The 18,653-nt window shown below is 37.8% G+C and overlaps 1 protein-coding gene across 3 annotated transcripts in view; it reads left to right on the top strand.

The window, feature by feature from the left end:
• The window catches only part of map3k4 (mitogen-activated protein kinase kinase kinase 4), a 172,905-nt gene that overhangs the window by 124,666 nt on the left and 29,586 nt on the right, over positions 1–18,653 (top strand). For all 3 annotated transcript variants that reach the window (XM_028820135.2, XM_028820134.2, XM_028820136.2), the window contains exons 6-14: positions 2,004–2,161; positions 4,896–5,012; positions 5,115–5,214; positions 6,974–7,057; positions 7,594–7,851; positions 7,960–8,109; positions 9,312–9,473; positions 9,803–9,936; positions 18,499–18,577. In XM_028820135.2, coding sequence (XP_028675968.1) covers positions 2,004–2,161; positions 4,896–5,012; positions 5,115–5,214; positions 6,974–7,057; positions 7,594–7,851; positions 7,960–8,109; positions 9,312–9,473; positions 9,803–9,936; positions 18,499–18,577 — 1,242 coding nt within the window. The remainder of the gene's footprint in view (positions 1–2,003; positions 2,162–4,895; positions 5,013–5,114; positions 5,215–6,973; positions 7,058–7,593; positions 7,852–7,959; positions 8,110–9,311; positions 9,474–9,802; positions 9,937–18,498; positions 18,578–18,653) is intronic.

Here is an 18,653-nt window from a genome sequence, read left to right as displayed (position 1 = left end):
TGTGCTTTTGCCATTGTCTTTTAACAAAACACTGAATGGAAGGGAACACTATTCCACACTATAACAGTATTGATTTTCATATTTGAATATGCAAAATTCAGGGAGGAGTCAGGGTGTTGCTCTAGACGCGTGAATTTGCGTTAAAATTCACGTTGATTAGGATTTATAAAGGGAAAGTGTGTGCAACTTTGCTTATGGACTGTTTTATGCATCTGTATTTTTTTGTACGTGCACATGTTTCGTGTTTTGTCCATACTCCATATTTTAGTGTGAATTCTTTGCACGGCATTATACATGAGGCCCCTTGATACTTAATTTTACTGCATAAAAGACTTTACAATTGTATGTCATTCCATCGAACAAAGCTGGTCATACTGTCTTGATAATTATAGTAAAAAATCAGGCAAACAGCAGTATCTAAAATAATAAGTAAAATATCTCACATATTCTGTACACCAGTAAAATAAATGTATCATTTTAATTATCTGTATATATAATTCACAAAGTCCATGGCAAGCAAGACGCACGCAAGACCGCCACGCCCGCCAACTCACAGAGCCCTGCCCACCAACAATTCATTAAACAGCCGACCATGGCGTGAGAGCGAAAGCATTTGCCAAGAATGTGTTCATTAATCAAGAACGAAAGTTAGAGGTTTGAAGAAGATCACATAACGTCGTAGTTCCGACCGTACACGATGCCGACTGGCGATCCTGCGGCGTTATTCCCATGACCCGCTGGGCAGCCAACCGGGCAAACAATGTCTTTGGATTCCAGGGGAGTATGGTTGCAAAGTTGAAACTGAAAGGAATTGACGGAAGGGCACCACCAGGTGTGGAGCCTGTGGCTTAATTTGACTCAACACGGGAAACCTCACCTGGCTCGAACGTGGCTCACAGGTGCATGTGAACTGTAGCGTATGGTTGCAAAGCTGAAGCTTAAAGGAATTGACTGAAGGGCACCACCAGGTGTGGAGCCTTTGGCTTAATTGGACTCAACACGGGAAACCTCACCCGGCCCAAACGTGGCTTACAGGTGCATGCGACTGAGGCGGTGTGTGGAAAATGAACAGTCAACATGACTCACAAGTGCATGTGGACTATACACAGACAAAAGCAATTCAGGTGAGGAGTTTGGGGCGGACACATGAGCAGGCAGTGCGTACTGAACGATGACTAAGAGATGACATAAGAAATCGGCACACTAGAATGGCGGGGGCGGAATGGGTGTCAGACGATCGAACTTGCCTATCTAGAGGATGTAAATGTCCTAACACGGGTTCCGTAGGTGAACCTGCGGAAGGATCGTTACCGGTTGTGCCGACCCGTCATTGGACGGTTAGGACCCGAAACCTCTCGGGCCCACTTCCCCGCCCTCTCTCCAGAGTTCCATCTTTGCATTCACTTACAGTCGTATACTCAAACCAACCCCATTTGGACAACTGTGTCTTTCAGGAAGTGTTCATCCATCAATACATAATTATGCGGCGTTGGCTAGTAACTTTTAAAATTACAAGTACTGATTATAAATGGAAAGTTTGAAACACCCTTTCTAAACTATATCAGTTTTATTTAAAACATTAAGAATGAGCAAACTACATTGACATTCTTGCTCAGTGTTCCTCATACTTAATTTACATTTTATCACCAGTAAACATTGTTTGCAGTATATTTTCCTGTTTTAAAAAATCATTTCCTTTGAGGTTTAATTGATATGGCTCTGGACTCTCCTGCCTTTAAACCACCATAGATAGATAGATACTTTTTTAATCCCAAGGGGAAATTCACAAACATATGATTAGGAGTAAATCGCTTTACCAAATCGCTGATTAGCCTGTAAAAATCATCAGAAACTGTGCACTTAATCTGTGCTTGTGGAGTGCTTTTGGATGTTTTTTACAGTGTAAACTGGCTAATTGTTCCTAAATTTAAAGTTGCTGTCACTGTGGCAGCTGTGTTTTACTGATGTCATATGGTATCATTTTGTCCTCTTCCTGATTTAAGGTATATTTTGACTACATGCGAAGCTGGATCCAAATGCTACAGCATTTACCTCAAGCATCTCACAGCTTAAAGAATGTACTAGAAGAAGAGTGGAATTTCACCAAAGTAATAACTCCTTATGTTCGAGGTGGAGAGTCTCAGTCCGGAAAGCTGTTCTGGTAAGTACTATAGTGCTCATAGAATTTTAGATTGGCTATTCTTTGTTTCAGTAATATGTTGAATATAGATGTATCCTTTTCATGTGTTGCATCTTTTGCTTCTTACTAAATGTGCAATATAATATGTTGTTTGATTACATTACATTATTTATTGAGGTGTTTGCTGGTTTCTGATGACATGCAAAAGGCATGTTCAGTGTATTAAGGTTTTTGTGCGATAACAAAAAAGCATTTTTAATAGAAAAGAATTATCTGTAAAGGTGATTTATTAATAAAGTAAAGGAACATCTGCTAAAGAATTAAAATAAACTGTTCGTTTAGAGCACTTAGATAACCAGTATTACTGTATAATGTTGTAGTTGTATCATATTAATACTATATATACATTAAATATGTTTTATTTTTAAATAATAATGACAATTAACAAAACAGTTTTAAAAGAACTTATTTTGGAAATATTTACCCAAGTAAATTGCTGATTTATTTTTCACATTATTTCCTGCTGCGCTACTTGTTCTTTGATCAGTATGAATAAGTATTTTTTGAGTAAAAAGTACCATCATCATCTCCATTTTACTATGGTGACATATTTCTTTGAGTGTAAAATGGTAAATTACCACAATTTCTTTGTGTGCATGCAGTCTGAATTTATCCATTTTTCGTCTGATTCCAGTAAAGTGTATACTATATCCTATATGTTATTTGTGTGCTCTTCTCATGGTAGCAAAAATTACTTTTAATGATACTGTGGTTGCTTTCTCAATTTGCAATTAAAGTACAGCCAAAGCAACAAAGTATCTTTTTTTTAAAAAAAAAAAACTGAGAATCATGCATTATTCCATTACTGTTTTGCCTCTTTGTTTCAAACTATATACAGGTTTTAATGTGATTGAACTTTAGGATCCTATTGATTTACACAGAAAAGGAAAACGTCCTTTCCATACTTTGTGATATCTTTAAGAAATTAGTTCATTCACTTTTGAAATGTCACAGATACTGGCCCTACGGAGGTGTATTAGGGCCACAGTGGGGAAAAAAAATATGGACACAGTGGGGGGAAAAAAAACAAAACTAAATGTCGAGATTAAAGTCGACATGTTAACTTTATTCGCGTAGTTTGTCATTAAAGTAGAACATTGTAAACTAAACTTCATCTTAAAATGAATATTTAATTTAGTAGATCTTCCCAAACCCTGTCATAAATTATGTAGTGCATGAAATGCTTTGTGTTAAACGTTCGCCGAGCCATATTAATCACTACGTGCTTCTTAAACTGATTTCCTCTGCACAAAGAGCAAGCAGTGATCACCACATAGAATACATTAATTTTATGATATCTCTGATCCCTGAACATTTACAATGCTAAGAGAAATACTTGATATCATTTTCATGATGAAATGCATTAAAGCATGTACTAATCCTGTGGGGGTACGGTGGCGTAGAGGTTGCAAAGCTGCCTGGCAGCAAGGGGGTTCCGGGTGTACCCTGCCTTGAGTTTGCATGTTTTCCTGCTAGGTTTACTCTGCGTGCTTCAGTTTCCTTTCAAAGTCATGTAGGCAGTGGGGTTTTGTTATGCTATATTGACCCTGGGGTATGTGTGTGCTCGTATTCACCATGCAATGAGCTGGCGTCCCGTTCAGGACTTGTTCCTGCCTGGCACACGATGCTTGCTGGGATGGGCGCAACCCTGAATGGATGGCATTTTTAAAAATGTATAACGAAGATTTTTTAAAGTTCTGAACACTCTGTGGTCTAAGTTTATAACTAGTTTTAATTTCACAAAGACGTTTATCGTGTGGTGATTGGTTATGTGGAGAATGAAAAAGGAAAGATAGGAACGGGGAGTTTGGTACGTCAGATAGAGACAGCACGCATGCAATAATGAAAGTCCGGACAGAAGAACATCCATTGAATTCTGTGTTTGTGTCTTCGACCACCAGATCACAAACCCAACATTTACACAATATTTCAGTTAAACCTGTGCGATACCCATTCATTCATCCAGTTTTTTGGAGCCTCGTCACACCTGCCATAAAGTTCTCTACACTGAATGTACACCAGAGTGCATGTTTAATACCTGATTTAATGCATTTCATCATGAAAATGATATCAAGTATTTATCTTAGCATTCTAAATGTTCAGAGAGCAGGATTATCATGAAATTAATGTATTCTGTGCGTCGATCGCTGCCTGCGCCTCCTCAATGCAAGAGGAAGTCAGTTTAAGAAGCACGTAGTGATTAATAACCGTGTCGGGGAACATTTAACACAAAGCATTTAATGTGCTACATAATTTATAACTGGGTTTGAGAAAGTGTAGTAAATTAAATATTTATTTGAAGATGAAGTTTAATTTACGACATTCTACTTTAATGACAAAATAAACTACGAGAATAAAGTGGAAATGTCGACTTGAATCTCGATGGAAATGTCGAGAGTAAAGTCAACATATCGACTTTAATCTCGACATTTAGTTTTTTTTTTTCATCACTGTGTCCATATTTTTTTTTTTTCCACCGTGGCCCTAATGCGCTTCTGTAGGCCCACTCTAAATCTTAGCATGTTTTTTTTTTTTTTTAATTTTTGGATTAATAAAGTTGTTTTTAGGTGCTTAGATTTTTTTAAATTTAAAGACATAATAATTTAATTCAATATCTTCATTAATGTTATTTATCAGTTTGAAACTATTAAATACATTTTTAATGATAATTTAAAAATTAATGTATGTTATCTAGTGAAATAGCAGGAATGCTGCTGAAATCTACAGGAGACTTTATGGAAGCAGGACTTCAGAAGAGCTGTGATGAATTCTGGGAGAATGCTGATGACAGTACAGCCTCGGATGAAATCAGGCAAGGCACATCATTTATTTATGTTTTTGGATTAAAAGCTTGTATTAGTATTAATTTATTTGGCATATATGTCTAAAAATGACATTGTATTTATGCCACCAGGAGATCAGTAATTGAGACAAGTCGTTCATTAAAGCAGCTGTTCCATGAAGTGAGAGAGAGAGCTTCAAAAGCACTAGGTTTTGCTAAAATGCTCCGGAAGGTAAAAAAATATTTTATTATTCTTAATTCTATCAGAATTCTATCAAACCAGAATATAGCCAAAGAAAACTCACAAATCATTATTTAGGAACTGACATTTCTGTAAAATTTGATTATGTAGTAATAGTTGGACAATAAATATTAAAGTTTTGAAATGATTGGATGAAAGATTTGAAGCAGACAATTTAAATAGGGATTCTTTTAGCTTATACTTGTATGCTTACTCCTCCAACTGATCAAAACTGTACTGTATCACCATAAAGATTCTATTTTGCTATAAACATCTGTGTCTGTTACCTGTTTCTGATTGGATTTACTAAATTACTAAATAAAGTTTTAAGTTGGATACATTAGATGCTTTTGTGTATTACTTGTATTTGTTTATTTCAGTAATAATTGGATCACAAAAAAGAAAAATAATTTATATTGTTTCCTAGTTCACAGGAACTGTGGCATATTCAGAGTTTCTCTTTATTTTTGTTGCATACTTTTAAAGATGATAAAACCAGAATGAAAGACCGTGTAGGCTGTATGTTGGTTAATTAGATGCTCCTGAATCAAATGTTTTAAAATATGCTTCTCTCCACATTAAAAAATCACAATTGTAAATAACTTAAAAATCAATTATAAACCAGCTTCGTTGAAATAGCCCTTTCAGATTTGTGGATTATATTATTTTTATTTGACTTGTTTGTACAAAAATGAAATAAATGTAACATTTCTATTTCGGTTTATCCATCAGTTATTGTTAATTGTTTAATTAATAATGCAGGATTTTAAAAACGTTGATGACCTTATCACAAACAGTTTTGCTACCCTGAGGAAAAAAAAATATTTATAGCCTGAAAGCCTCATCATGATCTCAATTGAAAGTTTTTGCCGTGCCACACACATGACCCTTGAATTGGACCACAATGGTGCCAAAACTCAGCTGTGACTGTTCTCATAAAGTAAAGACATGGCAGCATGCCTTGACTCTCATCATGACTTACTGTAACTGTCAAGAAAACGATGGCTGATCGATCATGCTGCAAGCCTGGCACAAAAACAGAATGGAGACATGGCCACACAGTGTATATGAGGGATTGCTGACAGGAATTTCAACAGATTCTGTGAACCACACTCCCAAGAGGTACACTCTGCAAGTTAAACCCATGACCGGCGCTGATAGTTGAGCTCAATATACATGACAATGATATAGTGCATAGGACATAGTGCCTACATGTTCAGAATTCATTATGAATTTTATCATTATGTTGATGAACTACACCCATACAATGATCATCCTCCAGTCATGTCAGTCTTTACATTATAGATCCTAATATATCGCTTTCACGCAGACTTTCAAGGCCTAAAAAGAAACCCAGCTCTTCTCATTTACTTTGAAAACTACAGAATTTAATTAACACTAACAATCCTTACACCATACTATTTAAAAAATTGCAAAGGTTTAATTAGAAGAAATACAAAAAAACACACAGGTTCAAGAAGTGAAAATGCACTTCCCATCCAATTTTTACATATGACCTGTGATGTTATACTAACATTAAATGCTATTGCAGCCATGCTGACTATAACCTGTGGGCAAATACCCCCATAAACAGATTTAGTTATTTACTCCTAAGGTAAACTCTTACCCATATCCATTTTAAGCATTCATTTCATTCCAGTTGTTTTCCATTCCCTTTTATATGTTCCTGTTCTCTAGTTTCTTAGTCTAATTTCTTATATCTTTTTATCTTTCTTTACTCTGTCTCTAGGATTTGGAAATAGCAGCAGATTTTACAGTCACAGTAGGAATTTCTGACCTCCTGCTTGCTCTTAGAACAAAACAATACACTAAGGTAAGCTTTAAAGTTAACTGTCCAGTTTTCTGAACCTTGCATTCAATAACAGGTTGCATTTGTCCAGAAGCATGTAGTCACTCAATAATGACTATAAATATATAAAATAACATCGGGTTTGGATGGTGTTGGTCATAAAGTCTTAATATGTGGATGTTCTTCTCATGCCCAAGTGTCTGTTGATGTGTCCAGTTGAACACCACTGCGAAAGAAGGACCCGCGGTCTTTGATATATGCACATACAAATTTAACTGGACGCGGTGCAAGTTAAATTCAAGGCTAATGCTAAAAGTGCCAGAGACCTGGATAAATCAAATAAAAACGCCATCAACAGATTTATTCTTGCTGAAAGTGACTCCTATGGCTACTAATGTCGTTCTGTTAAATACCTATTTCCACCACCACCACAGAAGTGTATTGCATGTACACACACACACACACACACACACACAGAGTAACTTCAGTCAGAGGATCTTGTTCAGATGAGCAAATGGTAAATACATCTTGTGACAAATAGTACTTTTTCCCCTGTTAAGGTTCAGATTCCAGGACTGGAAGATCTCCTTGTTTTTATTCCTGCAAGTCTCTCGACACAGAGATCTGTTGTTCTTCACTTGCTTAATGCAGCTGCCGGTAAGGACTGCTCCAAGGACTCTGATGATGTTAATGATGTAGCTTATTTACTAATGATCAAACAGCAGTCAAAAGATTGTAACACCACTGCTCAATGGGAAGGATCATTTCTGAAATTGGTACCACAAGTGGAGACTGTGGATGCATTGAGAAGTATGCAGGTAACTATCAAGAATTTCAAGGAGTACTGTGAATTAGTAAGCATCACAAAAATGTGCCAGATTGCAGTATAACATTTGTTTGCCACTTAATTGTTTTTTTTTTCCCAGGTTGATAATCTTTTATTGATAATAATGCATTCTGCTCATTTGGTTACTCAAAGAAAAGTTTTTCTTCAGTCTATGGAAGGCCTTATTTCCTTGCACCGAGAACAGACCTCAAGTCAGCCTGTCATTGCCAAAGTTCTTGATCAGCTTAAGGTACTTTTTATATTTTCTTTCAATTCATTGAATTTCATTTCCTATTGTGTTTTAAGCACATGATTTCTTCTGTTATTCATAAGTTAATATTTAATGTAGCAGTAACGTTTTTAATATTGTCACATTGCAATCTATTCTAATTATTCATCAAGACAGGCAATTTAAACTTCTTATTTTTTCCATTAACTGTGCCTCATACATATTCTTAAATAAATAACTAGCATTTCAACTAATCGTAGGCATACTTATAGAAAGTATTGACTTCTTTGGCTCCTTTTTATTACCAAGATCTAGTTTTCCTTGATGTATTTCTGTATTATCTTGTATTCTTCTGTTACCCATAGTTGTTTTGTGCTCTGTGCTTTAAAAAGGATTTTATGAAAGTTTTGTTATTTTAAATTTGCTTTGTTTTTAAAGATTTGTTGACTGAGAGAAGTGTCATCTAACATTGGTAAATTTTGGGGTAGAACATCAGTGCTTTCTCTTCTCCCTGTTTCCTTTTTTGTGTTATTTTTGCCCTTTGCTTGTATACTCTTTCTTTCTTTAGGACTTCTTATAAACTTTTTCAGATTTTTTAAAATATGCTTCATGTTACTTTGTTTATATTTGAAACTTTTTCAAGTATACAGTGGCTTGCAAAAATATTCAGTCCCCTTGAAAGTCATTATAATTTTCTGTATGACAGAAGATTTGTACACGTATTTACCCATTCAGTATTTTTAATACAACACAATACAATTTATTTTTGTATAGCCCAAAATCACACAAGAAGTTAATGTGAACTCTTATGCTGTAACAATACCTTTCCAAAGTCAAAATAAACCTTTTTCTGCTATCACAATTAATTTTGTAATTGGATTTAAAACATTCTCCAATAGAACTTTTACAGATGAGCTAAACCATTCTTTTGTTTTACATGCACTTATTACTCTGAAAAAAATGTAAAACTTTGAATATAAATCTATTCTATTAAAAAAGTATGGACTCATTTTGGTTAATTAAAGATTGCTGTATAAAATCCATTTAAAGAACAATACATTTTAAGTTAAGGCCCCCTCAATTCAGTACAATGTAGTCTGTTTGTATAGATAGAACTTGTGTAGCCAACTTTATAGAAAACTGAAGGTATTCTTGGAAAGCCTTGCATTAATTCTTACATGTTTATTTCCAATTAGTTAACTAAAATGTATTATAATTTTCAGAATGAAGCATTGCAGCTGTGCAACAAAATAGCCAATGCAATCAGTCAGGTCGAGTACTTGTTTACCTCACAATTTGAAAACGAAGTGGAGGACTCTGAACCAGCTACTTTACAACAGTACTATAGAGAAGCCATGATTCAAAGCTACAACTTTGGTTTTGAGGTGAGAATTTGATTATCAAAACAAGTGGAAATTTATAATTGTCATAATTGTATTGTTTTCTTAACTTTCCCCAATTAGGAATTACAGTTAACATTATTTTAAGCCAATTTAAATTCTAACATTTAAATTTATGCAAATAAACAAAACTTTTATATCCCAGTCTGAAATAATTTTTTTTGTTACTTGGCTTTTACTGTTTACTTTAAATGTGATTATCCATAAACTATATAAAGAAAATAATACAAAGTACATGAACGTGAATAATGTTGTTTTTGTATATATATAATGTATTAAGCTGTTTGTTTTTTATTTCCCCTCTAAATCTGAAGTATCATAAAGAAGTGGTTCGCTTAATGTCTGGTGAATTCAGGAAAAAAATTGGGGACAAGTACATTAGTTTTGCCAGAAAGTGGATGAATTATGTTTTAACTAAATGTGAAAGTGGAAGAGGCACAAGGCCACGGTAAGCAAAGATTTTTATCTTCGCTTCTATAGACTGAGATTAGTAATAAACACCTCATATAGTTAAATGAAAATATTAATTTGTTTGTAGCACAATGTTTTGTTTCTAATTACATTTTCAGAAGAATATGTGAATTGATACAATATTCTAAAACCCACGTAATCCAGTTAAGGGTGGCAGGATGCAATAGCCTATCCTTGAGGTAATGTCTTACAAGGCAGTAAATGGCATCAATCCATCACAGGAACCATTCATGCACACACATCCACATTATCACTTGTACAGAGACCAATTTGGAACCACATTACCTTTGGGGTTATGGGAGATAGACTGGGCTACATAGAAGAAAGCCCATACAAATATATGAAGTATGTGCTAACTCTCCACTGTCAGCAACTGGGCACTAAGCACTGTGCCACCCTTTAAAGTGAGTCAGTTTATCTGTACTTATGTAAATATTATTAAACAGGTTTGAGTGTTTATGCTGTATTATGTTACTATATTTTTGTTATATTACACAAACTTTATGCAATGAGAGTTATTCATGTGAACAAATGGATGCTTTCTCTTTTGTGATGCCAGCAGTCAGAGCCCTCCTTGAGAACTTGACCTACTGAAATGTGTAGTTTTTTTTGCCGAAATTCTAATTATTTTTTTTAAAACCTTTATAGAAAAAAGAATGTTTTTAAAATGTTATATGGTGTAATAATATTTAATGAAAGCATTGTGTGTTTTGAATTCTATATCCTTAGTTTGCTAATGCCTCTTCTTCTTTCGGCTACTCCCGTTAGGGGTTGCCACAGCGGATCATCTTCTTCAATATCTTTCTGTCCTCTGCATCTTGTTCTATTACACCCATCACCTGCATGTCCTCTCTCACCACATCCATAAACCTTCCCTTAGGCCTTCCTCATTTTCTCTTGCCTGGCAGCTCTATCATTAGCATCCTTCTCCTAATATACCCAGCATCTCTCCTCTGCACATGTCCAAACCAACGCGATCTCGCCTCTCTGACTTTGACTCCCAACCGTCCAACTTGAGCTGACCCTCTAATGTACTCATTTCTAATCCTATCCATCCTTGTCACACCCAGTGCAAATCTTAGCATCTTTACCTCTGCTACCTCCAGCTCTGTCTCATGCTTACTGGTCAGTGCCACCGTCTCCAACCAATATAACATAGCTGGTGTCACTACCGTCCTGTAGACCTTCCCTTTCACTCTTGCTGATACCTGTTTGTCACAAATTACTCCTGACACTCTTCTCCACCCATTCCACCCTGCCTGCAGACATTTTTTCACCTCTCTTCCATAAGCCCCATTACTCTGTACTGTTGATCCCAAGTATTTAAACTCATCCACCTTCACCACCTCTACTCCCTGCATCCTCACCATTCCACTGACCTCCCTCTCATTTACACACATGTATTCTGTCTTGATCCTACTGACCTTCATTCCTCTCCTCTCTAGAGCATATCTCTACCTCTCCAGGGTCTCCTCAACCTGCTCCCTACTATTGCTACAGATCACAGTGTCATCAGCAAACATCATAGTTCACAAAGACTCCTGTTTAATCTTGTCTGTCAGCCTGTCCATCACCATTGCAAATAAGAAAGGGCTCAGAGCTGATCCCTGATGTAATCCCACCTCCACATTGAATGCATCCGTCGCTCCTACTGCAGACCTCACCACTGTCACACTTCCCTTGTACATTTCCTGTACAACTCTTGCGTACTTCTCTGCTTCTCCCTCTCCCGACTTCCTCATACAATGCCACAGCTCCTCTCGTGGCACCCTGTCATATGCTTTCTCCAGGTCCATAAAGACGCAATGCAACTTCTTCTGGCCTTCTCTAAACTTCACGATCAACATCCTCCGAGCAAACATTGCATATGTGGTGCTCTTTCTTGGCATGAAACCATACTACTGCTCACTAATCATCACCTCACTTCTTAACCTAGCTTCCACTAACTTCATGCTGTGGCTCATCAATTTTATCCCCCTGTTATGTTAGGTAGAATGCCCAGAGGGGACTGGGCAGTCTCGAGGCCTGGAACCCCTATAGATTTTTTTTTTTTTTCTCCAGCCTTCTGGAGTTTTTTTTTTTTGTTTGTTTTTTCTGTCCACCCTGGCCATCGGACCTTGCTCCTTTTTTTTTTTTTTTTTTTTTTTGTTCTTTATTTCGCCTTATACAATTTCTTGTATTAGGAATTTGGTAGTTTTCGCATACCCCTTGGGGTCAGAGCGCAGGATCAGCCATTGTACAGCGCCCCTGGTGCAATTACAGGTTAAGGGCCTTCCTCAAGGGCCCAGCAGAGCAGTGGCCTTTTTGGCAGTGACGGGGATTCGAACCGGCAACCTTTGGGATACCAGCACAGATCCTTAGCCTCAGAGCCACCACTCCGCCCATTTTCTATGTTAACTAATGTTGTCTTATTTTAATTTTGTATTTTGTCTGTTATTTTTCTTTTCTTCATTATGTAAAGCACTTTGAGCTACTTTTTGTATGAAAATGTGCTATATAAATAAATGTTGTTGTTGTTGTTGTACAGTCCTGCACATCCCCCTTATTCTTAAATATCAGCACCAGTACACTTCTTCTCCACTCCTCAGGCATCCTCTCACTTTCCAAGATTCCATTCAACAATCTGGTTAAAAACTCCACTGCTATCTCTCCGAAACACCTCCATGCTTCCATAAGTATGTCATATGGACCAACGGCCTTTCCATTTTTCATCCTCTTCATAGCTGTCCTTACTTCCTCCTTGCTAATCCGTTGCACTTCCTGATTCACTATCTCCACATCATCCAACCTCTTCTCTCTCTTGTTCTGTCCCTTCATCAGCCCCTCAAAGTACTCTTTCCATCTGCTCAACACTCTCTCCTCGCTTGTGAGTACGTTTCCATCTTTATCCTTTATCACCCTAACCTGCTGCACATCTATCCCAGCTCGGTCCCTCTGTCTAGCCAATCGGTACAGGTCCTTTTCTCCATCCTTAGTGTCCAACCTCTCATACAACTCATTATACGCCTTTTCTTTAGCCTTCGCCACCTCTCTCTTCACCTTGCGCCTTATCTCCTTGTACTCTTGTCTACTTTCTGCATCTCTCTGACTATCCCACTTCCTCTTTGCCATCCTCTTCCTCTGTATACTCTCCTGTATTTCCTCATTCCACCACCAGGTTTCCTTTTCCTCCTCCATTTATCCAGATGTCAAGCCAAGCACCCTTCTTGCTGTCACCCTTACTACATCTGCTGTAGTTTCCCAGCTGTCTGGTAACTCTTCACTGCCACCCAGTGCCTGTCTCACCTCCTTCCTAAACTCAGCCTTGCAGTCTTCCTTTTTCAACTTCCACCATTTGATCCTTGTTTCTGCCCTCACTCTCTTCCTCTTCTTGATCTCCAGCGTCATCCTACAGACCACTATCCTATGCTGCTTAACTATACTTTCCCCTGCCACCACTTTGCAGTCTTCAATCTCCTTCAGATCAACTCTTCTGTATAGGATGCAATCTACCTGCGTGCATCTTCCTCCACTCTTGTATGTAACCCTATGTTCCTCCCTCTTCTCAAAATATATATTCACCACAACCATGTCCATCCTTTTGGCAAAATCCACTTCCTCTGACCTTCCTTATTCCTCTCCTTGACACCATACCTACCCATCACCTCCTCGTCTCCACTGTTCCCTTCACCAACATGCCCATTGAAATCCGCTCCAATCACCACTTTCTGTCCCTTGGGTACACTGTTCATCACTTCATCCAACTCACTCCAAAAATCTTCTTTCTCATTCATTACACACCCAACTTGCGGTGCATATGCACTAACAACATTCATCATCACACCTCCAATTTCCAGCTTCATAATCATTACTCTGCCTGACACTCATTTCACCTCCAAAACACTCTTGACATACTGTTCCTTCAGAATAACTCATACCCCATTTCCCCTCCCATCCACACCATGATAGAACAATTTGAACCCACCTCCAATCCACCTGGCCTTACTCCCCTTCCATTTAGTCTCTTGCACGCACAATATATCAACCTTCCTTCTCTCCATCATATCAGCTAACTTTCTCCCCTTACCAGTCATACTGCCAGCATTCCATTTAAAGTTCCTACCCTCAGTTCCACTCTTTACTTTCCTCCTCTCCTCCTGCATTCGGACACGTCTCCCCCCTCTTCTTCTCCTTCGTCTTCTTCGGCCAACAGTAGCCCAATTTCCGCCAGCACCCTGTTGGCTAACAGGACTGGTGGCGGTTGTTGTTAACCCGGGGCTCGACCGATCCGGTATGAAAATTTGTATTGCTGACTGCATATTGATTTGGCAAAATTTTAAACTGGATGCCCTTCCTGGCGTAACCCGCCCCATTTATCTGGGCTTGGGACCGATGCGAAGAAACACACTGGTTTGTGCATCACCTGTGGCTGGGTTACTTTGCTAATGTCTAAAAATATGTGTAGATGTGTATGTGTAGATGTGTATGTACAGTGCATCCGTAAAGTATTCACAGCACATCACTTTTCCACATTTTGTTATGTTACAGCCTTATTCCAAAATGGATTCAATTCATTTTTTTCCTCAGAATTCTACACACAACACCCCATAATGACAATGTGAAAAAAGTTTACTTGAGGTTTTTGCAAATTTATTAAAAATAAAAAAACTGAGAAATCACATATACATAAGTATTCACAGCCTTTGCTCAATACTTTGTCAATGCACCTTTGGCAGCAATTACAGCCTCAAGTCTTTTTGAATTTGATGCCACAAGCTTGGCACACCTATCCCTGGCCAGTTTCACCCATTCCTCTTTGCAGCACCTCTCAAGCTCCATCAGGTTGGATGGGAAGTGTCGGTGCACAGCCATTTTAAGATCTCTCCATAGATGTTCAATCGGATTCAAGTCTGGGCTCTGGCTGGGCCACTCAAGGACATTCACAGAGTTGTCCTGAAGCCACTCCATTGATATCTTGGCTGTGTGCTTAGGGTCGTTGTCCTGCTGAAAGATGAACTGTCACCCCAGTCTGAGGTCAAGAGCGCTCTGGAGCAGGTTTTCATCCAGGATGTCTCTGTACATTGCTGCAGTCATCTTTCCCTTTATCCTGACTAGTCTCCCAGTCCCTGCCGCTGAAAAACATCCCCACAGCATGATGCTGCCACCACCATGCTTCACTGTAGGGATGGTATTGGCCTGGTGATGGGCGGTGCCAGGTTTCCTCCAAATGTGACGCCTGGCATTCACACTAAAGAGTTCAATCTTTGTCTCATCAGACCAGAGAAGTTTCTTTCTCATGATCTGAGAGTCCTTCAGGTGCCTTTTGGCAAACTCCAGGCGGGGCTGCTGTGTGCCTTTTACTAAGGAGTGGCTTCCGTCTGGCCACTCTACCATACAGGCCTGATTGGTGGATTGCTGCAGAGATGGTTGTCCTTCTGGAAGGTTCTCCTCTCTCCACAGAGGACCTCTGGAGCTCTGACAGAGTGACCATCGGGTTCTTGGTCACCTCCCTGACTAAAGCTCCTCTCCCCCGATCGCTTAGTTTAGATGGCTGGCCAGCTCTAGGAAGAGTCCTGGTGGTTTCAAACTTCTTCCTCTTACGGATGATGGAGGCCACTGTGCTCATTGGGACCTTCAAAGCAGCAGAAATTTTTCTGTAACCTTTCCCAGATTTGCGCCTCGAGACAATCCTGTCTCAGAGGTCTACAGACAATTCCTTTGACTTCATGCTTGGTTTGTGCTCTGACATGAACTATCAACTGTGGGACCTTATATAGACAGGTGTGTGCCTTTCCAAATCATGTCCAATCAACTGAATTTACCACAGGTGGACTCCAATTTAGCTGCAGAAACATCTCAAGGATGATCAGGGGAAACAGTATGCACCTGAGCTCAATTTTGAGCTTCATGGGCTGTGATTACTTATGTACATGTGCTTTCTCAATTTTTTTTATTTTTAATAAATTTGCAAAAATCTCAAGTAAACTTTTTTCATGTTGTCATTATGGGGTGTTGTGTGTAGAATTCTGAGGAAAAAAAATGAATTTAATCCATTTTTTAATAAGGCTGTAACATAACAAAATGTGGAAAAAGTGATGCACTGTGAATACTGTCTGGATGCACTGTATGTATATATGTATATGTATGTATATATGTATGTATATATATATGTGTATATGTACAGTATGTATATATGTATATACAGTGGGGCAAAAAAGTATTTAGTCAGCCACCAATTGTGCAAGTTCTCCCACTTAAAAAGATGCATTTGGATGATTCAGAAGAGGATTGGGAGAATGCCATATGGTCAGATGAAAAAAAGTCTACTTGTCGTGTTTGGAGGAGAAAGAATGCTGAGTTGCATCCAAAGAACACCATACCTACTGTAAAGCATGGGGGTGGAAACATCATGCTTTTGGGCTGTTTTTCTGCAAAGGGACCAGGATGACTGATCCGTGTAAAGGAAAGAATGAATGGGGCCATCTATCGTCAGATTTTGAGTGAAAACCTCCATCCATCAGCAAGGGCATTGAAGATGAAACGTGGCTGGGTCTTTCAGCATGACAATGATCCTAAACACACCGCCCGGGTAACGAAGGAGTGGCTTCGTAAGAAGCATTTCAAGGTCCTGGAGTGGCCTAGCCAGTCTCCAGATCTCAACCCCATAGAAAATCTTTGGAGGGAGTTGAAAGTTCGTGTTGCCCAGCGACAGCCCCAAAACATCACTGCTCTAGAGGAGATCTGCTTGGAGGAATGGGCCAAAATACCAGCAACAGTGTGTGAAAACCTTGTGATGACTTACAGAAAACGTTTGACCTCTGTCATTGCCAACAAAGGGTATATAACAAATTATTGAGATGAACTTTTGTTATTGACCAAATACTTTTTTTCCACCATAATTTGCAAATAAATTCTTCAAAAATCAGACAATGTGATTTTCTGGATTTTTTTTTTCTCATTTTGTCTCTCATAGTTGAGGTATACCTATGATGAAAATTACAGGCCTCTCTCATCTTTTTAAGTGGGAGAACTTGCACAATTGGTGGCTGACTAAATACTTTTTGACCCACTGTATATGTACCGTCTTTTTCCGAAAATAAGACACTGTCTTACTTTCTTTTTTGGTCCAAAATACGCACTAGGGCTTATTTTCGGGGGAGGACAAAAATAAAAGTATATTTATATATTTTTATTTAATATTTATTTATTTTACACAGAATACAGAAATTAAAATTTATTCAATTACAGTCATGTCATCTTCTTCTGGAACATCGTCATAAATCAAGATTTACACCCCTGGAGTCTTCCACAATTCCCTTTTTGTACTCGACGGAATAGCTCTTTCGTTTTGTACTCATTTTAACTGCGGTTAAAAATTATTCACTTTATAAAAAATAAAATTACGTATGAGGAAATAATCAGACTTACAAGACTGAAATGAACAAACATTGTATCTGCACTGTCGCTCAATGTAGACTGCTGCCTTAACGAACAATTATTTATAGTGTGCGCCAACGACGCGTTCCGTTGCATTCCGCATATGCATGCCCCCCTCCACCCCCTCCCCACCTCATTCGACCATACTCTGCGACACGCGCGACGCAGTACAACACAGCAGAGCAGAGCGGACACAATATTTATGTATTCATGCTGCCTTATGTTGTATTTTTAAGATAAATTCCAAGAATTAATTTGAAACGAACTGTAGAGGTAAACAATGAATTTCTCGGAATATTTTATTTCAAACATTTCTCTGAAATACGAGTATTAGGGAAGCTAAACATACTTAATAAATCAACAGCATTTTTTAACGAATTCTTTTTTTCACATTATTTTAACTAGGGCTTATTTTCGGGGGAGGGCTTATATTACAAAAAGTTCCGAAAATCTCGATAGGGCTTATTTTCGGGGGATGTCTTATTTTCAGAAAAAGACGGTATATATGTGTGTGTGTGTATATATATATATATAATATATATGTGTGTGTGTGTGTATGGATATGTATATGTGCTCTCTCTAGAAGTTATTAATGATTTTCTTAAGAGCAAATATCCTACTAATATGTACTAATATTGATGGGTTGATTTATTAAATATAAAACGTGTGGTTGAATAAAACGAAAATTTTTTTTATCATATTTTCTTGTAACATTAATTAACACACATTAAGACAAGGTACTGTACACTTAGATTCACTGTCTGATATTGTTATGGATGTTGCTTAGTCAGTGTCAATTGCATTTCTGTTTGAAGAAATGGCATTTAATTTATTACAACCATATAACACCTTTTACTATATCAGATTCTTGACACACTAACTACAGTGCTTTTCAGTTTTCAATTCAGATGTGGTGCCTTGGTCCCATAATTAAATGTAAAGGGTAAGAAAATGTTTAACCACTATTCCTGCCATATAGAACAATGTAATAAACCAGAGGCACACTGCCAATGAATCGGTATCTCCAATGCTGTTTAATATTGCTAATATTAATATTTCTCAGATATTCTGCATAATTTATCATAGTTGAATCCATAAATTCTTTTATCCCTTTTTTTGTTAGGTGGGCTACACAAGGGTTTGATTTCCTGCAGTCAATAGAACCATCCTTTATTTCAGCACTGAATGAAGATGACTTTTTGGTAAATATATAATTTTTTATTGAGTGCTCCTTTTAATGAGAATTTTATAAAATTATTAGTGAATTTCTTATAAAAG

The sequence above is a fragment of the Erpetoichthys calabaricus genome, chromosome 15 (genome assembly GCF_900747795.2).
Source record: "Erpetoichthys calabaricus chromosome 15, fErpCal1.3, whole genome shotgun sequence".
NCBI classification, from domain to species: Eukaryota; Metazoa; Chordata; class Cladistia; order Polypteriformes; family Polypteridae; genus Erpetoichthys; species Erpetoichthys calabaricus.
This window is presented reverse-complemented; position numbering and strand designations above follow the sequence as displayed.